The sequence below is a fragment of the Coffea eugenioides genome, chromosome 6 (assembly GCF_003713205.1).
Source record: "Coffea eugenioides isolate CCC68of chromosome 6, Ceug_1.0, whole genome shotgun sequence".
NCBI classification, from domain to species: Eukaryota; Viridiplantae; Streptophyta; class Magnoliopsida; order Gentianales; family Rubiaceae; genus Coffea; species Coffea eugenioides.
Window position 1 is genome coordinate 50,870,186 of NC_040040.1, and position 21,786 is coordinate 50,891,971.

At 38.1% G+C, this 21,786-nt stretch overlaps 1 protein-coding gene and 1 pseudogene across 2 annotated transcripts; both read right to left on the reverse strand.

Moving 5' to 3' along the window:
- The window catches only part of LOC113774388, a 135,403-nt pseudogene that overhangs the window by 92,319 nt on the left and 21,298 nt on the right, over positions 1–21,786 (reverse strand).
- Positions 7,822–19,201, reverse strand: LOC113773203 (rust resistance kinase Lr10-like). 2 transcript variants are annotated; one of them, XM_027317786.1, is made up of 3 exons: positions 18,257–19,201; positions 9,366–9,446; positions 7,822–9,256 (listed from the first exon to the last, which is right to left on the reverse strand). In XM_027317786.1, exon 3 carries the CDS (start codon positions 9,181–9,183, stop codon positions 7,984–7,986), a length of 1,200 nt encoding a protein of 399 aa, XP_027173587.1. In that variant the 5' UTR covers positions 9,184–9,256; positions 9,366–9,446; positions 18,257–19,201; the 3' UTR covers positions 7,822–7,983. The 2 variants fall into 2 exon arrangements, with proteins under 2 accessions (XP_027173587.1, XP_027173585.1); XM_027317784.1 differs by having other exon boundaries at positions 7,822–9,446.

Sequence of the window (21,786 nt, forward strand, 5' to 3'; positions counted from 1 at the left end):
GAGCTACACAGTTACTGTTGACTCATCAGAAGAGCTAATATTACTGCTTCCTTGCATGGATATGGGTGAATCCGGAGGGTAAAACAACGGTCTGTGGAGCAATTTTAGGCCACTAAGATCACCTTCAAGCATTTCTAAGACTTCTCTCATTGAAGGATGATCCTCAGGTGTCATTTGTGTGCACCATAATGCAATCAAAATCAATCTTCTACTAATTGATTTTTCTTCTTCAGTTGCTTGATCTCCAATTTCCAATTCCTCCCCTCGATCGAGTTTATCGTATATCCAGGACGGGAAGTATATTTGACTTGAATGTTCTACATGTCCATTACCATGTCTTCTCCTTCCTGCCATCTCCATTACCAACATTCCATAGCTGTAAACGTCTGCCTTGTCTGAGACTCTTCCAATCTTTTTGTAGAAGAATTCCGGAGCCATGTATCCTAATGTTCCTTTGACAACTGCAAGACTTGAAGCACTCTTTTGCATCGGGTAAAGTTTTGCGAGTCCAAAGTCTGCAACTTTTGGAACAAAGTTCTCATCAAGTAAGATGTTATGCGGCTTAATATCAAAATGCAGAATTTGCATATTACACCCCTGATGCAAGTATTCAATCCCACGAGCAACTCCCTTTGCAATCTCACAAGTTTGCTTCCAACTCAAGGGATGACCATTTTTACTATATGAGAAAATTAACTTATCCAGAGAGCCATTTGACATGTAATCATATACTAGGGCATGTTTCGAGGGAGCAACACAAAATCCTACCAACCGAACCACGTTCACATGGTGAATTTGTCCAATAGTTGCAACTTCATTAATGAACTCTTGTCCATCAGCTTTTGATTTGTTCAGCATCTTGACAGCAACTAAATCTCCACTCCGCAGTTTTCCTTTGTAAACCAAACCATAGCCTCCTTCACCTAATTTCTCCTTAAAGTTGTTGGTCATTGCCTTTATGTGTTTGTATGAATACACTGTAGGAAATCTTCTATTGTAGCATACCTCGATAAATGCCTCCGATGACACCTATAAAGGAGAAAAGCACACAAGAGGGCAATGCCAATGACACTTTTTGCTGCAATGAGCAGAACTGAAATAGAAGAAGAAAGCAACATTTAGCAGTGATTTACTCTGTATCATATACCCAAGAGTGAGTTATCAACTATAAATCAAATGCCTTACCAAAAAATTTGACAGCAAAACCCACGCGAGCTGGTTATTACAAAAATTCAAAGGATTATTAAGGAAAAATTGAAACAGAAAGGAAGAGACTGACTGAAAAAATCATTTCTGTATATTTTAAGAATAAGTGACTCACTTCCAAACTTGACATGATTGTAGAATGGTGCTACCAGAAGACCTGCATTGTCCAGGAACAAAGATCAAGATTAATGTCCAATTGCATGCTTGAACTTCAACTTTTAACAGAGCTTCAAATGCTAGAAGAAAAAATTCAATGCACATCAATCAATTGCACAATCTTCAAATCAAGACGAGAATCTCAGAGATCCTAAATTTACACCTTCACAATCTAAATCAACATAGTCAATGCATTAATCAAGTGCACTATGACAGTAAGACTTGGATAAAGTGTGAAAGATAGAGAAGTTTGGATTTGGCTTTTGAGATCAACAGCAGAACTACTATACTCAGCCTACAAATATACCACTCCATTCTTTAACTTAAAATCTTTCAAGATACGGTAACTTGTCATTAAATTCCCAAAAACATAGTTTCATTTAGTAGAATTTAATATTTTCCGAGAGATCATCGTAACCAATTATCAATCGCCGAAATGGACAACCTTCAGCCTTTTTGGGTAAGTAAGAATTTATTAATACCCAAGAAGAAAGTAACATACAAGGCAGGTCTGCAAAGTTAGTGAACTTACAAAGAATTGATCTCCGCGGTGTAGACCCTGGTGACAAACGGATCTCAAACCCATTAGGCAGAGCATTGTGGATGTCTTGAAACTAAATATCTCCTGTTACCTTAGGTAGACACCGAAGGTCTGCACGAACTATTTTATGGATTGTGCACGACTCTTCAATATCGGATGCGACCACATTTTTACCAATCACAACATAACTGTAATAATCAGATTGAGTATTCATTTTTGAAAAATGATTTGCAGTGATATTGCAAGAAGCAGTGTCTATATAAAGAGGAGATTTCGATTCCACTGGATTTTTACAGCTGACAAAGACCAATTCACTGGTGTCAAGATCAATATCCACGGACAGTGCATAACGGATATCCCCAGCTTGGTTTTCATAGTTGTAGTCATATTCATAAAATGAGTAAATTGGAAGAGTAGAGCAGTTGTCCTTTTGCACTCCAGGATCAAATATATGAAGTGTTCATTTCCTGTAGTCAATGCTGTCTAGATCTGCATAAAAGTGTTGTTCCTCCCCATCAACATCCGTTGTTAAGGGAAGTACTGTGCGATTATAGTCACAAGAGAACTCCAAAGTATCAGGGCACAAATCACCTTTGAACTGAAACGGGCGCTTTAAACTGACATCAGTGCCTCTGCAAGAAGATGGGCTATGGTCACAGCTGGTGTGTTTGGAATAGAAGGTTTGATAACCAAGTTCGTAACAATGGCTATCGACAATAGTATCAAATCTGAATCGGGATACCAAAAAGTAAATCAAGATTAGGGACAACAAAACTACCAAATTCTGAACTTGCAACATGCTATTAATGATTGAATAAAAACAGCCGGATATGCAGGCGAGGAGGTGCGGCTTGGTAAGGTTTTAGAGCAAATGAATGAACTTTAACCAGTAAATTTTAACCTCCTTTCTCGGTAAAGGTTTATGGGAATCCAACCTAAACCTGACTGCTGGAGTTGTTTATTAAGAAAAACTTTTCCATTAACCTCAGTTGACTTTTGGCTAGCCACCCAATTTAGACTTTTCATTCTTGCATTTTCTTTTTTGCATTCTTTTTCAAGGGAGTCCAATCTAAACTTCTGTTATGCGGAAGGCAGTCCAATCTAGACTTTAGCACTTACTTGGTAGTTATTATCATTAATACTTTTGATGACAATTAAAATTTGCAGTTTATGAAAATTAAAAATCCCCACCCCTGCTGGTTCCAGGGGGAGGAGGGGGGATTGTGGGGGAAGGGGAGAGGGCAGAGGAGGAAGAGGGAGAGAGGGAGGGGGAGAGAGAGAGAGAGAGTGTGTGTGAACCAACACCGGCGAGGAGAGTTGGGTGTGGCAGTGGGGAGGGAGGAAGAAGGGAGAGGGGCGGAAAAGGAAAAGGAAAAAAAGAAAGTTTGTTTTTCCAACTCTCAAATACACAAAAATTAAAATTTTCTAGTGTAGAATAGTAAGTTACAGTATAATTTTCTATAAACACCCAAAAATACACCATCCAAACACACCCTAACATGTTCATATGTCCATCGGGTTTTTTTATCAAGAGTATAACTAATTAAGTGTTTGTGGCATATATAACCGTTTCTAAATAGTGTAAAACTATCTTACCAAATAATTATCATTATAGGTTATTTGTATAATTTTGTAACAAAGATGCAAAACTTCAATAGTGTTCACTTTGGAAATACATGCTAGTGGTATTAGAATTACGTGTTGTTACTTGGTTTGTACATTTTAAATTTCATATTATTGACAAAAATAAGAATAAAATACAAAAAAATTAAAAATTAAAACAAAGTAGAAGATGCATAGAGTATGTCTGGATAGTGTATTATTTAAAATATTATTTGAAATAATTACTATAATATTTTTTTTATGATATTGATGTATGTGAGATAAAACTTGGATGAAAATATTTAAAAAAAAAGTAGTTGGAAAATATCTTTATGAGCAAACAAAATAATATTTGAAAAAAAGGAGAAATAACTTCCATAGCTATAAGAATGAGAAATTTTTGAACAATCTAAAAAATAAGAATGAGAAAGTTAAGTAGCACCATTTTCTAAAGCAACAGAGTCACAATGGAAGACTTATTACTACATCCAGAAGCCAAAAAAAAAAAAATTTAAAGAAAGGATGAAATCTGAGGCAGGTCACCAAGTCGTAATTCAAGATTAGGGACAAGAGAAAAATGCAGTTTTAATATCCAAACTTTGATAGATAAGCATTTTTAGTCCTCAAACTTTGGACGAAAATAAATTTCATACCCAAACTTTCAACTTTTGAGCACATTTAGTACTCTTGACTAGGGATGGCAATGGGGGCGGGCACCCACGGGCACCGCCCCGCGGGGGTACAAATGGGGCGGGGGATGGGGCGGGGCGAGGGCAAAATATTTACCCCCGCCTTAAAACGGGGCGGGGGATGGGGCAACATACACCCGCCCCATCCCTCGCCCCGTCCCCCGCATAAAATATATATATATATATAAATACACAAAAGTAACAAAACCCCTAACTGTTCAAGGTATTTTTGGTTAGTGTTTGGGAATTTTTCCTCTCTCCTGTTAGTTCTCAAAAATGCTTGGACATACGAGGAGAGTATTGCTTTTCGTATAGGCTTGCTTCTGATTTTTTTTTTGCTTCATGTACTAGTCTTTTGTGTGCATAAATTTCTGAGTTGTTCAATCCTTTTAGATAGCCATGGATATAACTTATTGTGGCGGGGGTCATCTTTAGCTAATTAGTTTAGGAGACCTGTGAATGCTATTACTTAATGGGAAAAGCTCTATGTTGTTGTAAAGCTATGTTGTGGTTTTGGATATGAATATCTGGCATCTTATGTACTAATACTCATTTTACGGCAATTAAATGGTTTAAGATTTTAGTATTATATAAAAAAAGATAGCCATGGATATATGTATAATGCTGAAATAACTCCAAATGATATATTTCGGTCAGGAGATGGGCTGGTAACTGAAAAGTCAGATATACATAGAGGAGCAATCAAGTGCAACCTAATAAGAAATTAGTGAATTATTGTAAATGAACATTTTATGATAAATTAATTTCTTTTCTCGCGGGGAACTGCGGGGGACCGCAGGGGAAATGGGGCTGGGGCGGGGCAGGGGACTGGGGGCAAGGGACGGGGGATGGGGCGGGGGACGGGGGGAGTTATTTAACAATGGGACGGGGGATGGGGGAAGGAACCCCCGCCCCACCCCCGGCCCATTGCCATCCCTACTCTTGATGGTTTTTTTTTTCCAAATTGTACGTGAAAGAGTCACGTGATAGTCATATGTCTAGCAACTATTAATAAAAAAATTGACAAAAATGTAAAATATCCTTTTGATAAAATTATTAGTTCTTAAATTTAGTACTTAGTGTCAGTAGAATATTTTAATTATTAGTCCTTAACCTAGTATCAAAAGGATATTTTACATGATAACTTAGTGTCAGAAGAAAATTTTACATTTTTTGGCATTTTTATATAATTGTTATCGGATATATGACTATCACATAATTTTTTTCACTACTAATTTGAGATAAATCCGTCAAGGGTACTAAATGTGCTCAATAGTTAAAAAATTGGGTATAGATTTGTTTTTGTCCAAAATTTGAGAATTAAAATCGCTCATGTGTTAATGTTTAGGTACCAAAACTGCATTTTTCTCTTAGGGACAACAAAGCTACCATAATCTGAACTTGCAACATACTGATAATGATTGACTGAGTCAATGTTAAAAACTAATGCTGAATTCCTTTCGGAGTAAAGAACTAAGTCAACATACTCTTTTTTTTTTCTTTTTTGAGGGAACCCAATCTAAACTTGACTACTTGTGTCATTTTTCTTATTTCCAGTTTGTTCTTTTTGTTGAAATACACACCATTGTCAATTGAAACAATTCAGATCACAGGTCCAACTTTGGACTTTTCTTACTTGTAAGGCACTTAATCTAGAATTTAGCACTGAAGTCGTTGCTATTGTTATTATTATTATTGACAAAATCAAGTTGTTATACTTTGTTATTTTTTTTGGGTCAACTCCTTTTGTTGTTATTTTTTGTATTAAAAAAAAAAGAAAATTGTCCCCTTATTACTTCCATTTGTTTTGTTAGGTAAGCTATTCATTTTATTAATATAGCAAAAACAGAGCTTATTATGAGAAGCAGCAAAAAGCCAAACCAGCAACACCGTCCAAAATACACTACTTTCAAACAACACCGAAGGTCACCAACTAAACAAACGGAATACTCAGTGCTGTACTTTGTTAGTTTAGGATCAAAATTCCATGCTATACTTTGTTAGTTTAATCTTCTTCCAAGAAGCTACCACCGCTCTAACCTCAGTGCTGATGGGCTGCAAGATGATAGGAGTAGCTTTTTCATGCTTAGTGAAAATTCTCTCGTTTCTCTCTTCCCATATAGGATAGACACAAGATGCAAGAGACGACCTGACTATTTAATCAAGAAAATTTTTTCTAACACAATAAAATCTGAGCCAAGACAGTTTAATATTCAAAGCATATGCTCCTCTGTATGCCAAATTCGAACTCTGACACTTCTCTCCAAATATTTGTAGCATAAGTGTAATAATCATGAGCACATTAACTTTATTTCATGGGTTAATTAGTGAAGGTTATATAATCTTGGAGGTTTATGTGATTAAGTTTAGAAGTTGGGGGACTAATTAATAATTTGAGCAAGTTTTTATATTGGAAGAATTTTGAGTTGGACCTCACTTTACTCTTTCGAACCCTTCCGACTATTTCTCTCCAAAATATCTCTTTAGCCCTTCTCCTGATCAAGGTGAAAGCTTCGCAAATCAAAGAGTTAAAACAAATGAGATGCTTGGGGGTTTTTTTTTTTTTTTTTAAGTGCAAGTTAGGTATAAGTGTTAGTCCAATCCATCTTCTAATTCCTTTGTCTCATGAACTAATATGATAAGAATGCATATAAGTATTTATGGAATCTAGATGCCACATCTGTTTTGCACTTTGAGCTCGTGATTTTTGTCTATATTAGTTCTATATTTTTGTCTGTCTGACCTACTTAGCGGGACAACGGTGCCTTCAAATGCTTGCCTAGCTGCAAGTTAGCAAAATGTCACAATCAAAAGGTACTTAGTGAGGGCAACAAGTGCCTAATGTCCTTTGTTCCTAAGACATTTGTTTTAGGAGTACTCCTACACCCTTCATTAGCAAGCCTAATATGTCATCTCTTTCTCTAAGATCAAAACTTTTAAAAATGTTGTATTCGTGCAACACATATCAAGAACGTTTATTGGAAAACTGAAGTTTAGATCTTTTCAGAACGGTTTATCATTATGACACAAAGTAGCTCCCTATGGCCGGCAATTCCATTTTCCTCTCCACTCCCCTTGAAAGCTTAGGCACAATGGCCGACTTTTTGCAATCAAATCGTATGAACTTAGAGACAATTATAGTAGCAATCAATAACAGTTAACCTATCCATAACTCAAGAGAAGGTGCCAAAGTCGTGATGCTTCTTACGTACAAAACCTCAACTTAAATAACTGAACCATAAAGAAGGAGGTACAAGAAGAAACACTAGTTCTCCTCTTCATGATTATTTGAAAAGTATATCAGCTAGACCGTGAAGCATTCGCATCCGCTTACTCAAACAGGCAGGATCCAAGAAATGTCTTATTCTGCACGTTGATGAAAAGGAACGACATGTTTCAAAGGAAAAATCCAAGGATAAGGAAAAATGGCTACAAGGCTATGTCAAACTAACAATTTGACTAGTAACAGCAACACTATTGGAAAGGATCGATCTTACGAATTTGGAGGAAATATTCAGATATGCTGCTCGCTGTTTTAGATTACATAATTAGTTTGAGAAAAAAATATGTGTTGGAGCTCAATTGTAGAAATTATTAAGTTAAACTCAATTGTAGATTGATGCTGGTATTACTATTATATATGAAGCATATATCAAGGTGCTACCCTTCAGTTTATTGATACCAAACTGATATTTCAGTTTGCCATGCTATCTGGTACTAGGTGGCATATTTGAGAGTTTGAAAGACAAATCCGCTAGCGAAAGATTTCACTGAATGCACGAATTCTACTTAGTCATCCATCTGCTCTATTTCTAAAGCAACAGAGTTACATAGGGGCACCGTTGACTCATCAGAAGAACTACTATTGCTGCTTTTTTGCATGGATATGGGTGAATCTGGAGGGTAAAACGACGGTTTAGGAGGCAACTTTAGGCCAATAGCATCACCTTCAAGCATTTCTAAGATTTCTCTCATTGAAGGACGATCCTCAGGTGCCATCTGTATGCACCACAAGGCAATCAAAATCAATTTTCTTGTAATTGTCTTTTCTTCTTCAGTTGCATGGTCGCCGATTTCCATTTCCTCCACCTGATCGAATTTGTCATATATCCATGAAGGGAAGTATATTTGACTTGAGTGCTCAGCATGAGCATCCACATTTCTCCTCCTTCCTGCCATCTCCATTAGTAACATTCCATAGCTGTAAACGTCTGTCTTATGCGAGACTCTTCCAATCTTTTTGTAGAACAACTCCGGAGCCATGTAACCTAAAGTTCCTCTCGCAGCAGTAAGAGTTGCAATACTCTTTTGAATCGGGTAAAGTTTTGCAAGTCCAAAGTCCGAAACTTTTGGAATAAAGTTCTCATCCAGTAAGATGTTATGCGGTTTAATATCAAAATGCAGAATTTGCATATCACACCCCTGATGCAAGTATTCAATGCCACGAGCAACCCCCTTTGCAATCTCACAAACTTGTTTCCAACTCAATGGAGAACCATTCTGACATTTTGAGAAAATTAACTTATCCAGAGAGCCAATTGGCATGTAATCATATACTAGAGCATGTTTTGAGGCAGTAACACAAAATCCCACTAACCGAACCACGTTCACATGGTGAATTTGTCCAATAGTTGCAACTTCATTGATGAACTTTTGTCCATTAGCTTTTGATTTGTCGAGCATCTTGACAGCAACTGCACCTCCACTGCGCAATTTACCTTTGTAAACCAAACCATAGCCTTCTTCACCTAGTTTCTCCTCAAAATTTTTTGTCATTGTCTTAATTTGTTTGTATGAGTACCTAATGGGCATGCGGCTGTTGTTTGCTTGTAGGAAATCTTCTATTGTATCATATCTCGATAAATGCCTCCGACGATAGCGATAAAGGAGGAAAGCAAACAAGAGGATAATGCCAATGAATTTTATTGCTGCATATAGTATAACTGAAATAGAAGAACAAAACAATGATTGACTGATGACTTCTAGCATATTCCAATAGACAGAGTTTTCAACTATAAATCAGATGCCTTACGCAAAACTATGCCACCAATTGCAAAGTAATCTGCTTATAAAAGAAAAGTTAAAGGATTATAATGGAAATATTAAAATAGAAAGAATCTGATTGATTAAAGAATGGTTTTTCTGTAAATCAAAGAAATCAGATTACGCACATTCATTTCCATATGGATATGGGCCGAAGACATGTCGGTCGATGAATCTGTAGATTTCTACCGATTTGAGAGCCACGTCGCCTAAGTACAAAAGTCAACGTCAATGTCCAATTGGATGCTTGAAAATCAACTTTTATTAATTGCAGCTATTTCACACTCAAGGGCATACAAGTTTCAAATTACTACGACAATTAAAAAAAAAATAGTTTCAAATTAGTACGACAATAAATTCAAAGTATGTTTGTTTTGCATGGTTCAAAGTGAAAATTCAATAATTCATACGTTTGTTGGGATCAGAACACAAATAAACTTTTTCAAAAAGTCAACCCACCCTCCTGTCTAAAATCCAACTATTCTAATTTGACTATGTTCCTATATATTTTTGCTTGCTAAAAAAGATTTACAGCAACAAATAAGGACAAAATAGCTGTAGGTTTCTGGTATTCTGATTCCCCAAAAAAGAAAAAGAAAAAAAAGAAAAAGAAAAAGTCACATCATCAGTTTTTGAATTAAACAAATGATCTAGAGGGATTTGAAATAGGTGCAGTTGTGTACTATTATTGTACATTTTCATTATCTTGTTGCACACATGATTTCTATATTTTATTAGTTGCTATTGATTGTGGACATGAAATGTTGTAAGAAGTATAATAGTTTCTCTTTAGGTCCACTCCCTCCTCCTAGTGCAGGATAGATTAGGATATATTACAGTTGTCATATTCGAAAAAAAAAATAACAGTTTGTCTAAAGTATATACTAATCACTATAAGAAAGAATAATAATTGGACTTAATGAGAAAATAAGATCTTAATAAAGAGCCTTAATTCTTTTCAGTTAATGCCATATGTAAAGAAATCAAGTATAAAAAGCAGATGAATATACTTAAACTCGGTGAATAGCTCCACCGCTCTGATAGCTCCGCAACTGGTTGCTCCACCGCACTGGTAGCTCCATGGAGCTACTGCAACCTCCCTCGCAGCCACCGCCCCCACAGCCTCTGCAGATGACTGAAGATCTGCAGCCGCCCCCCCGACCTCCTCCCCTCACCTGCTGCATCCTCACCCCCACCCCCCCTTAGCAACACACCAAAAACCTCCTTCCAAACCTCCCTTGTTACCTCTGACAAAGATAGCCTTGACAAATCCCTCTCTGACCACATCTCCTCTTTTCATGAATCCTTCATTTCCTCTTGTCATGATGACTGCTCGGATTCAGAAGATGAATCATCAGAAGACTTGGCAATCCCCATTCACAAATCGGATAAGCGTAGAATGAGGAAACCATGGAAACATGCTTTGATTGTCAAAGTATTTAAGAAGCACTTAGAGTTCAAATTCTTCGATCAAAAGATCAGAGAGCTATGGAAACCGTGTGGAAATGTCTCTTATAGACATTGGAAAAGGATTCTACATAGCAAAATTTGATTCTCCTGAAGATTTCCTCAAAGTTGTAAAGGGAGGGCCTTGGTACATTCTTAAGTATTTCGTATCTATTCAACTACCAAATTTCAACTCCAAGAATGGTCAACCCACTACTACGGCAACGTGGGTTCGTCTCCCGGGACTCCCTTTAGAATACTATGATCGGGAAATCCTTGCCAGAGCAGGAAATAAAATTGAGAAATTAATCTCCATGGATGCACACACAGCAAAATCGGAAAGGGGACGCTACGCCAGATTTTGTATAGAAATTGATCTCTCCAAACCTCTCCCCACTTCTCTTAAATTTGGTATGTATGTCCAAGAATTACAATTTGAGGGCTTATCCTTTTGTTTGACTGTGGGTACGTGGGGCATGACTCCGGGAAATGTCTAGAATTTGCTCGTCGGTCCGCCTCTTCTCATTAGTACGGACAGGCGAAAGCTGATCGTAATTGCTCCGCTCCGCCGCAGAACCCAGACGGATCCCACATTCATGACAGCTCCTCCGGGCCTTGGCTGACCGTTCCTCGAAACCACCACCCAACAACCAAAGGCAGACCCTTTGACCGGTTTTGGCCCAAACCCCCTTCAACAAAAAATTCAAATTCAAACATTTCAAGCCTGTCTGGCACATCTCAACCACCAAAAAAAGACCAACACCCAAAAATTTCCTCTTCTTTGTTACTCTCGAACAAATCGTTGACCCTAGACAATGCATTTAAACTCCTCGCAGAACTAGACCATGAGCCACCCCACTCTGGAAACTTCTCCCGAGGTCAACCTATTCCCCCTTTGCATACAACCCAGGAACGACCTTCCAAAGACAGTTCTCTGGGCTCTCTTCCTTTGACCAAATTGGAAAATCCTAAAAAGATGAACCCATAAAATACAACTGCACAAACCCGTGATCATCACTCAGCTTCTTTGGATCCTCAGATGATAAAGCCTCGTTCCCCCTCTAATTCTCAACTCGTGCAACCTAGTCCTCACACTAGAAATCCTTCATCCCCCCACAAGCAACAAAAGCTGTCCTCCCATGTCTCTACCAAGCTCCTGAAACTCCTCCTCAACCCCGCAAATGCATCGATCCAGATCGACATCCCGCCTCTCCAAAACTTCCCGCAGGCTGCACCAGACCGACATGAGCGACCTACTTTCGACTCTACCGGCCACTTCATTGGCTTGGAAGAAGGTGAGCTCCCACAAAATTTACAGCCCCCTTCTCAAGTATCAGAACCATCTTCCTACAGAGGATTTCAACCGTCTGAGAGACTGCAACATCTGAGGCAACCTCCTAGTCTAGAGCCACCCATCAGGGATGGCAACGACAATGGAGTTCGACCCAACAACATTCCTGGGCCTAAGGTATCCCACTTGTCGGGATCATTGGATCCCCCCAATACCAATGATGGGGAGACCGACAGCCTCTCCAGCTCCCCCAGCACCCCCCAAAAACCTTTTGGAGGGCAATATGGAAAGAGACACGGAGCTGGCCTATCTCCTACAGCCACCAATAGAAGTAGTCCTGGAGCGTCTGTCCCCATACCCGCTGCCTCTAAGACTCTTCGCCGTAAAAGAGTCCATGGTGGTCTTACCACCACCCAGAGACCTCACAGGATTCAAACTTTTCATCAACTCCTTTCCGAGTCCAAAACTAGGAAGTCTAGACTTCGAAGTGGAAATACAACCCAGGTACTACAGAAACGGAGAATGCGTCCTTGCGAGCTGCACTCCGAATCTGGCAGAAAGGAGACTCCCTCAGAGCCCTCTGTTGCCCCTTCACCCTAGTCTGGAAGAAATGAAGCTCTTAATGTGGAATGTGAGAGGTGCAGGTAGCTCTGCATTTCGTGACCATCTCCTTCAACACATTAACACTCACAAACCTGGCATTGTCATGGTAGTGGAAACTAGATTAAGTGGAAGCAGGGCTGTAGAAGTTTGTGAAAGCCTCCCGTTCACCAACTTCCGAATCCAAGATGCAAATACCTTCAAGGGTGGACTGTGGCTCCTGTGGAACGGGGCTGAGGTCAACGTCGAGCCTATCTCCAGTAATTTCCAAGTCATCCATGCAAACATTAAGGTATCTCCTAACACCTCCCCTTGGTTGCTTAGTTGCATCTATGCTAGTCCTAGACTTGAGGAACGCTTGCTTCTTTGGGAGCACCTTAAAAATCTGTCTTCCTTAAATAATTTGCCTTGGTTGTGTATTGGTGACTTTAATGAACTGCTTTCTCAACAAGATAAATTAGGAGGCAACCTTATTAATAGATTTAGAGCCTCAGCTTTCTGCTCTGTGATTGAAGCGTGTAATCTCTTAGATATGGGCTTTGTGGGCCCAAGATTCACTTGGGTTTGTAAGAAAAATAATTCTTTCATCTATGAAAGATTAGATAAAGCCTTCTGCGACCCTTTGTGGAGAAACCTTTTTCCTGAAGCTTCGATTCAGCACCTAGCCCGCACTAGATCTGACCACTGCCCACTCATAGTCAACCTCTATCCTCAACCTCCAGACCTTTCTATTAAGCCTTTCCGTTTGGAAAAATTTTGGCTTTCTCACCCGTCTTTCCCAGATATCATCAGAAATAACTGGTCTTCCCCTCCAACCCCTGTTACTGAGTCTATTAAATGTTTCACTGAAGCCACTAGGGTTTGGAGCAGAGCCTCTTTTGAAAACATCTTCCACAAAAAAAAAAAGAAAATCCTCAATAGACTAGTAGGGATTCAAAAATCTCTTCAATATCACCCTTTCGTCTTCCTATCCTCTTTGGAAAGCTCCCTCACAGCCCAGCTAGAAGACACTTTAAGGATGGAAAAAGACCTTTGGCTTCTTAAGTCAAGAACTGACCATCTCATCTGGGATGACCTAAATGTTAAATTTCTGCAGACCACATCCATTGTGCAGAGGAAAACAAACCAAATTCTTGCTATTAGAGACCTTGTTGGTAACTGGATCACTGAAGATCTTGCTATCAAACGTCACATCCACTCTTTTTTCACCAACCTTTTCACCTCTGACTTTGTAGAAGTCAACCTCCACCTTGAACCATTTCCTGCATCCCCTCTTACCCTTTTGCCTAGTGAAACCCAGCTTTTTAGCCGTATCCCTTCCAGCCAAGAAATCAAGAAAGCCTGCTTAGACTTCAAGCCCTTTAAGGCTCCTGGACCAGATGGACTCCACGCCTTCTTCTACCAAAAATTCTGGACCCTTCTGGAAAACTCTATTGTTCAGTTTATCCATGATGCCTTCAACCATTTACCTTTTCCTCAAGGTATTAATGATACTTTCATTTGCTTAATCCCCAAAACTGATTGCCCTGAACTCATTCAAAATTTTAGGCCTATTAGTCTGTGCAACTCATTTTACAAGATCCTCTCTAAAGTGATTGTAAACAGATTCAGACCTTACCTGGCTAAGGTTATCTCCCCTTTTCAAACCAGTTTCCTACCTGGAAGGAGCTGCTTAGATAATGTCAAATTAGTTCAGGAAGCCATTTTCAAGATTAAATCAAAAAAGGCACAAAGTGTTTCTGTGCTATTAAAATTGATCTTGAAAAGGCTTTTGACAAACTTGAGTGGCACTTCATTAGGGAAACCCTGGTCTTCTTTGGCATTCCTGAAGCTCTCACTCAAGTTATCCTCCAATGCATTTCCTCTCCTAGGCTTGCTGTCCTTCATAATGGTAAGCCTATTGATTGGATCTCTCCTTCATGGGGTATAAGGCAAGGAGATTCCATCTCCCCTTATTTATTTATTATGTGCATGGAATATCTCTCATTATCTATAAACAAAGCTATCTCTGTAAAGAGATGGAAGCCTCTATCTTTTGGTCCCAATACTCCCCTGTTATCTCACTGCATTTTTGCGGATGACATTACCTTGTTTGCTGAAACTAACCCAGTATCCATTCTTTCCATCCACAACATCCTGGAAGATTTTTCCCTTCGATCTGGCTTATCTATCAATCGTCAGAAATCAAAAATTCTCTTTTCTCCTAATACCCCCCGGATCTTAGACTCTCTACAGTCAATCAATTAGGCTTTTCTGAATCTCATGAGTTTGGAAAATATCTTGGTTTCCCTATCTCCGGGAATAGGGTTAGCAGAAACCAGCTAAACTTCATTTTAGACAAGATAAAAAAAAAACTCGCAGGATGGAAGGCAAGCCTCCTCTCTTTTGCTGGAAGGAAAGCCATAATCCAGCAAACTACTGCTGCCATTCCTGTTTTCTACTCCCAATGCACCTCCCTACCTGTCTCTCTCTGTAATGACATTGACAAGGAGCAAAGAAACTTCCGTTGGGGTTCTACTTCCCAAAAAAGGAAGCTTCACCTGGTCTCCTGGGAAAAAATTACCAAACCTAAAGACCTGGGAGGATTGGGAGTCAAGCAAACTGCCTTAATTAATAAGGCTTCAATGGCAAAATTCTGTTGGCAGCTTCAAACAGAAACCAAAAAGCCTTGGGCACAAATCATTTCCTGCAAATACCTACCCAAATTTCATCCCACCCCATTCCTTGATTGGAATCCTGTTAGACGTAGAGGCTCGGTAAATTTCAAATGCATTCAACAAGGCCTCCCCTTGTTTAAAGCTGGCAGCTCTAAAGTTATCAAAAGTGGAGCAAATACACTTGTTTGGCATGATAAATGGCTCCCCCAAGGTATCCTCAGATCCCTGATCCAAGGGCCTTTGACTTTGGAAGACCACTCCATGCTTGTGAAGGACCTATTCAATTCCCTTGATGACTGGAATCTGGAAGCCTTGTCTATGGTACTTCCCCAGGATCTAAGCCAAAGGATTTCTGCCATCCCACGGCAGAATTACAACCCCACTCCCGATATCATTAGAGGGACATTCCCTCAATGCTAGCTTCTCCTTCAAATCTGCCTACTCCCTAGCTTTTCTCCAAAAATACCCAGACCCAACCGCGTCTAATCTCTCGTGGATCTGGTCTCTGCACGTCCCCACAAAAATTAAACACTTCCTTTGGTTGTTAGCTCAACAAAGGATTCCCACCAAGCAGCACCTCTTCGACCGACATATCATCCCCGACACCTCTTGTTCTTTCTATAACCATTTCTCAGAAGATGCTGAACATGTGGTGAGAGGATGTCCTCGAGCCTTAGAATTTTGGGATAAAATCCAGCCCCCCTTCCTTCACCACCCTTGGCAACCTTTCAACATTTGGCTCCTTCAGAACTGCAAAAACTCCTCCCCCTCCCCCTACGGCTCCATTTCTTGGAACGTTATTCTTGCTTTCTCTTGTTGGGTTCTCTGGAACAATAGAAACAAACTTTTGTTCGAACCCATTAGAGCATGGAAATTTCCTCACATTCAGGCTCTAAATCTTGTTGCTGAATTTGTCGCAATTGGTCCAAGCTGCTCTCCCCTTCCCCTACCCAAAAGCTAGGTCCTCATTGGATGGACTCTACCACCCAGAGGATGGCTTAAATTGAATTCTGATGGATCCTGCTCACCCAACCCTGGTCCCGGGGAATGTGGGACCCTGATACTAGACCATATTGGTACTTGGATTAAAGGGTCGATTCAAAAGCTCGGCCACACCAACAATCTGATTGCAGAATGTTGGGCCATCAGAGATGGACTCGAAATCGCAAGATCATTGAATACCCAATGTTTGATTGTTGAATGCGACTGTGAAGTTGTCCTTAACATGCTAAAAAGTTCAATTCCAGAAGGTCATGACCTTGCTCCTATCTTAAATGATTGCAGGCACCTTCTCTCTAATTTCCAGCAAGTGCAAGTAAAGCACATCTACAGAGAGGCGAATAGAGGAGCAGATGCACTAGCAAAGTTGGGTGAAAAGCTTTTGTGTCCCTTTTCACTACTAGATTCCTGTCCTCTCAGTTTAGGATCTATTTTGTCTGATTATTTGAGGGGAGTCTGTTTCCCCAGATACATTGCTAAGTTGTAACCTTTCCTTATTATTTTATACAAGTCTTTCCTACCAAAAAAAAAAAAAGAAATCAAGTATAAGCATTTATTAGATAACAAGGTATCTTACTCAAAGTACTGATATTTGGTGATGCAATTTGTTACATGAATGATGTATTGAATTTTTGCCAGGATCAAATGAAAATTAAGAAATCTACTTGAAGCTCGAAAATGAAAGGGACTTTACCTAGAGTTGACTCAAGTCAAATTTCATACGGTTTGTCTAACTAGTGCTCATGGGGCACACGTTAAAATATATTTCAGCTGTTATATTTTTAAAAATATAAGATTAATTAGCAAAAAGAAAATAAATAGAAAAGAGGGTAGGTAAGACTATAAAGAGAAAGTATCTATATTTTTATGTATTAGAGAACGGCTTTCGATGAAGAGCCTCCACAGGCATGAGAAATCTAAATCCCTTTTCATTATAATTTTAGATTTATCTTAATTTAGTAATCCCTTCTCCTTATCCTTTTTCACTTTCCAATTTACGTGACCAACTAACTCACAAAATCAAAACTCCAAAATTTTAACTAATGGATAATAATCACCCATGCAAAATCACATCTGCATATGTCAAATCATGTCTGCCACTTATGACACGACTGATAATAACTATATGATAATTTAAGGAACTCACTATTACGAAAATCACATATCCAAAATTCGCACAATTCCCCCAATTTAAGTCAACCCACCCTCCTGTTCCTATATATTTTTGTTTGCTAAAAAAGATTTGCAGCAACAAATAAAGACAAAATAGCAGTTTCTGGTATTCTGATTCCCCAAAACAAAAAAAGATTAGACAACTTTGAGGTAGATGCAGTTGTGTACTATTATTGTATTTCTTGCATATTTTGCTGTACATTTACAGGGAATACTGAATTTTATTAGTTGCTATTGATTGGGACATCAAATGTTGCTATTGATTGCATACTAATTACTATGAGAAAGCATATAATAACTGGACATACTCATACCAAACAAAAAACATGCCCCACGTTCGACTTAACAAGAAAATTGCCTTAATTCTTTTCAGTTAATGCCATATGTAAAGAAATCAAGTATAAGCATTTATTAGATAACAAGGTATCTTACTCAAAGTACTGATATTTGGTGATGCAATTAGTTACATGAATGATGTATCAAATACAAATTAAGAAATCTACTTGAAGCTGGAAAATGAAAGGAACTTTACCCAGAGTTGACTCAACTAAATTTCACATATACTCTCCTTTCATTTTTGGGTTAAATTTACACTCCCACAATCTAGACCTATACGGTGTATAAAATAAACGGTTGTACTCATCAACAATATTTGGTTGTTCTATAATTTAAAAAAGAAAAAAGAAAGATGAATAGTGGTACTACCGTTTTTAGCCCCAAATGTACAACTTCATATCTTAACTTAAAATCTTCCAATATACGGTAATTTGCAATTAATTTCCCAAAAACATAGTTTCAAGCAGTAGTACTGAATAAGTACGATGTTAATAAATCTTCAAATCAGTGTACTTACAAAAAGAGGATCTCGTCCAGCTGGGGCCTACGTACCAACTGAACTCAAGGCCATTAGACAGAAGATTGTGGATGTCTTGAAACGAAATATCTCCTGCTGTTACATTAGGGAGACGCCGCAGGTCTACAGGAGCCATCTTATAGACAGTGCACGACTCTTCAATATCAGATGCCACCACACTTTCACCAACCACAACATAGCTGTAATAATTGGACGGAGCTTTCATTTTTGAAAAATGATTTGCAGTGATATTACAGGAAGCAGTGTCTACATAAAGAGGAGGATATTTCGATTTCACCAGATTTTTACAGCTCACAAAGACCAACCAACCAGTATCAGGACCAATCTCCATGCCATAACCCGCACCAGGTTGATGGTAGTAGTCGAGGTATGGACTAAATGGGTTGACTGGCAGAGTAGAACAGTTGCTCTTTTGCACTCCGGGATCAAATATACGAAGTGTCTGTTGCTCATAATCAATGCTGTTCAGCTCCACATAAAAGTTATACTGCTGTATCTCCCCATAGGAACCAACACTCGAGTGTGTCTCACTACTCAAGGATAGAACAGTGCGATTATCTTCACAAGAGAATTCAAAGACACAACCTTCAGGGCACAAATCTGGATCAGCACCACTAAATTGAAACGGGCACTTTAAATTGATGTCAGTAACCCCGCAGGTGGATGGGCTATGGTCACTGCTCGTGTTTTTGGAATTGAAGGTAGGACCACGATATCCCAGACAATGCGTAGTCAAAAATATACTAGATGTCATCCCAAGCAGGAAGAAAATCGGGATTAGAGACAAAAAAACTGCCAAAATCTGAAGATGGAGCATACTTGTTACACACTGAGTGAGTGAATTTGGGGGGCTCTTTAATTGGTACCTGAGGTCTCAAATAGGCATGTATGTAAGCAAAAAATTAATTTATTGAATATCTCTTCCAAAACTGGGCCTTATTACCAATGAGTTACATGATGTGACATAACTCCTCATTGAGTTGGATATAAATTTAAACAATTAATATATGATTAAATCATTTTTCTTTACAAAAAAATATGTAGTGCACGATCATGGGATCAATACCTATTGATAGTTGATCGATTATTTTTCTTTGATTATATATTCTAAAATTAGGATTATTAACTTTTTTGATATTCTTCTTCTGCATCTAACTTCATATTTTATCAATAGTAAAAAAAAAAATTAAAATATGAATCTATTAAAGACTATGTTTACCTAATTCTCATTATCCTTACCAATCGCTTTAACCAAATTTTGCAAAATTTCACAGCAAATGAAAACAAGCCTAAATTCTAATCAGCCAGCTTTGATATCTCAATATCTAGTTCTAGTAATGTTGTTCTTTCTTCCATTAGTTTTGGGAGTTGGGACGTTTTGTTTAATAAACCAGTAGAATTCCATGAACCATATCTTTTTCAGCACTAGGCTCCAATGGAGGAAACTGCTAACCTAGGGCTGCAAACGAGCCGAACCGAGTCGAGATTTGGCCTTATCGAGTCGAGTCTTGACTTAATTTCATCGAACTCGAACTCGAACTGGAGCTCGACCAGCTGGTAATTTTCGAGCTCGACGAGCTGGTAATTTTCAAGCTCGAACTCGAAAAAAATAAAAATAATTATTTTTTAAAAATAAATAAATAAAAAATATTTTTTTCTTAACAAATAATAAAATATTAAGGATATTTATGTAATTTTACTATTAAAATAAAAAAAAATATATATATATATATACTCGAGCTCGCGAGCCGACTCGCGAGCTAACGAGCTTAATGTTTTGAGCTCGAGCTCAAGCTCGACCAGCTCGAGCTCGAGTCGAGTTTGAATCGAGCCACTCGCGAGCGGTTCGATTCGTTTGCACCCCTATGCTAACCAAATGCGTTAGAATCTAAATTCTGAACTTCTCTCGCAGTGCAAGTCTAATTTGAACTCCTTGCCCTTGTTGTTGTTTTGTATGAAAAAGATATTTTTCTTATTAGCCTGCATTGATATGATGGTAACATGAAAATGAAGAGAAATTAATACATTTTCTTTCATTATTTATTCATGAAAATACAAGAAAATATGTAGCAAATTAAATTCAAGAAAATAAATTGATTTGCCATCCTAGATGCGGCCATTCACTATCCATGTCAAAGTTTCAAACTAGATTTTTTTTTCTTTCCTAAGGGAGTCTAGCCTAGACTTGTGAATATTTTTTTTAAGCAGTCCAACATAGATTTCCAACATAGATTTATAAATGAAAACTTTAATCCCGAAAAAAGAAAAAGAAAAAAAGAAGAAAATTAGTCAGGTGATGAGTCTACTAATACATAAGTTATATTGTAAATTCAGAGCCACATCATTATGGTGATGCATGACGAACTAAAAATAGTTATAAGAAATTATCTTCATTTTAACGAGAAACACACATAGAATTCCCATTTCTTACATTTTTCTTTCTTTTCATTTTTCTTTCTTACATTTTTCATTTTTCATTTTTAAGCATGTCCAGTCAACAAAACTCTTTTTCTTTTTCCTTTTTCTTTTGAGGTAGACCTATGTAGACTCTAAAAGTCGTTGGTCTTTGTACCAAAGTCATCATTGTTTTGCTTGATGATACATTAAGAGCAGTTTCCATATCATAAAAGATGTTAAAGTTGGACAGAAGTGTGGTTGTTGAGCTTTCATTGTCATCAAAGTGGAAAGCTTGCTCAACTTCACACCACCTAAGTGGAAAACTTTCTAAAAGTCTATTGTAAATTCTCATGTTGTATTTTTAGCATAACAAATGATGCAAAAAATATGTTCTTTAGAGTCACCCTAAATCGTATTCCCATTTAACAAAGAATATGTCTGCTAAATTGAGACCAAAAAAGAAAGTTATCAATTTTGGTTGGAAAACATTAAAAGTAGAAAGCTTACACACCGCGTCATGAACACCACTCCTTAGTGGTCAGTCCGCACTAAAGGCCAGTTCAAACGTATGATTGCCCAATTTTCTCCAGTGAGGCAGAAACATGCAGCTAGGACCTAGTTAGCAATTTTTTTATCACTTCAATAACATTTGTATAATCTAATTTAGGGGGAGGGAACCTAATTTTTTTTTTCTCAAAACGATATTTGATTATATTGCTTTCAAAAGATATACAATTACGAGCAAAGGTTCAAGTTAATTTTACATTTAGTGTACTTAACACTGAGGAACCAAGAGTTCCTCATCTATTGTGATGCCTAAGGCACAAGTGTTAATCTTAGAGTTTAAATGATTCTTATCATTTTTAGGAACACCATTGGAGGATGCCGCATATAAGAACTTGGTAGGAGGCAAGATTTGAACCCTTGACCTCCTACCCCATATATAGTATTTGGCTATTGGCATTTCCAAGCAATTTCATACTGGGCTCCATATCCATTGAGATTTAGGATGAAGATGCATTTATTTTATTGTACAGGAAAATTCTATTGAGTGATGGAAAATGTAGCTGGGATAATTCACTAAAATATACTTGTACCTAATACTCTAACCA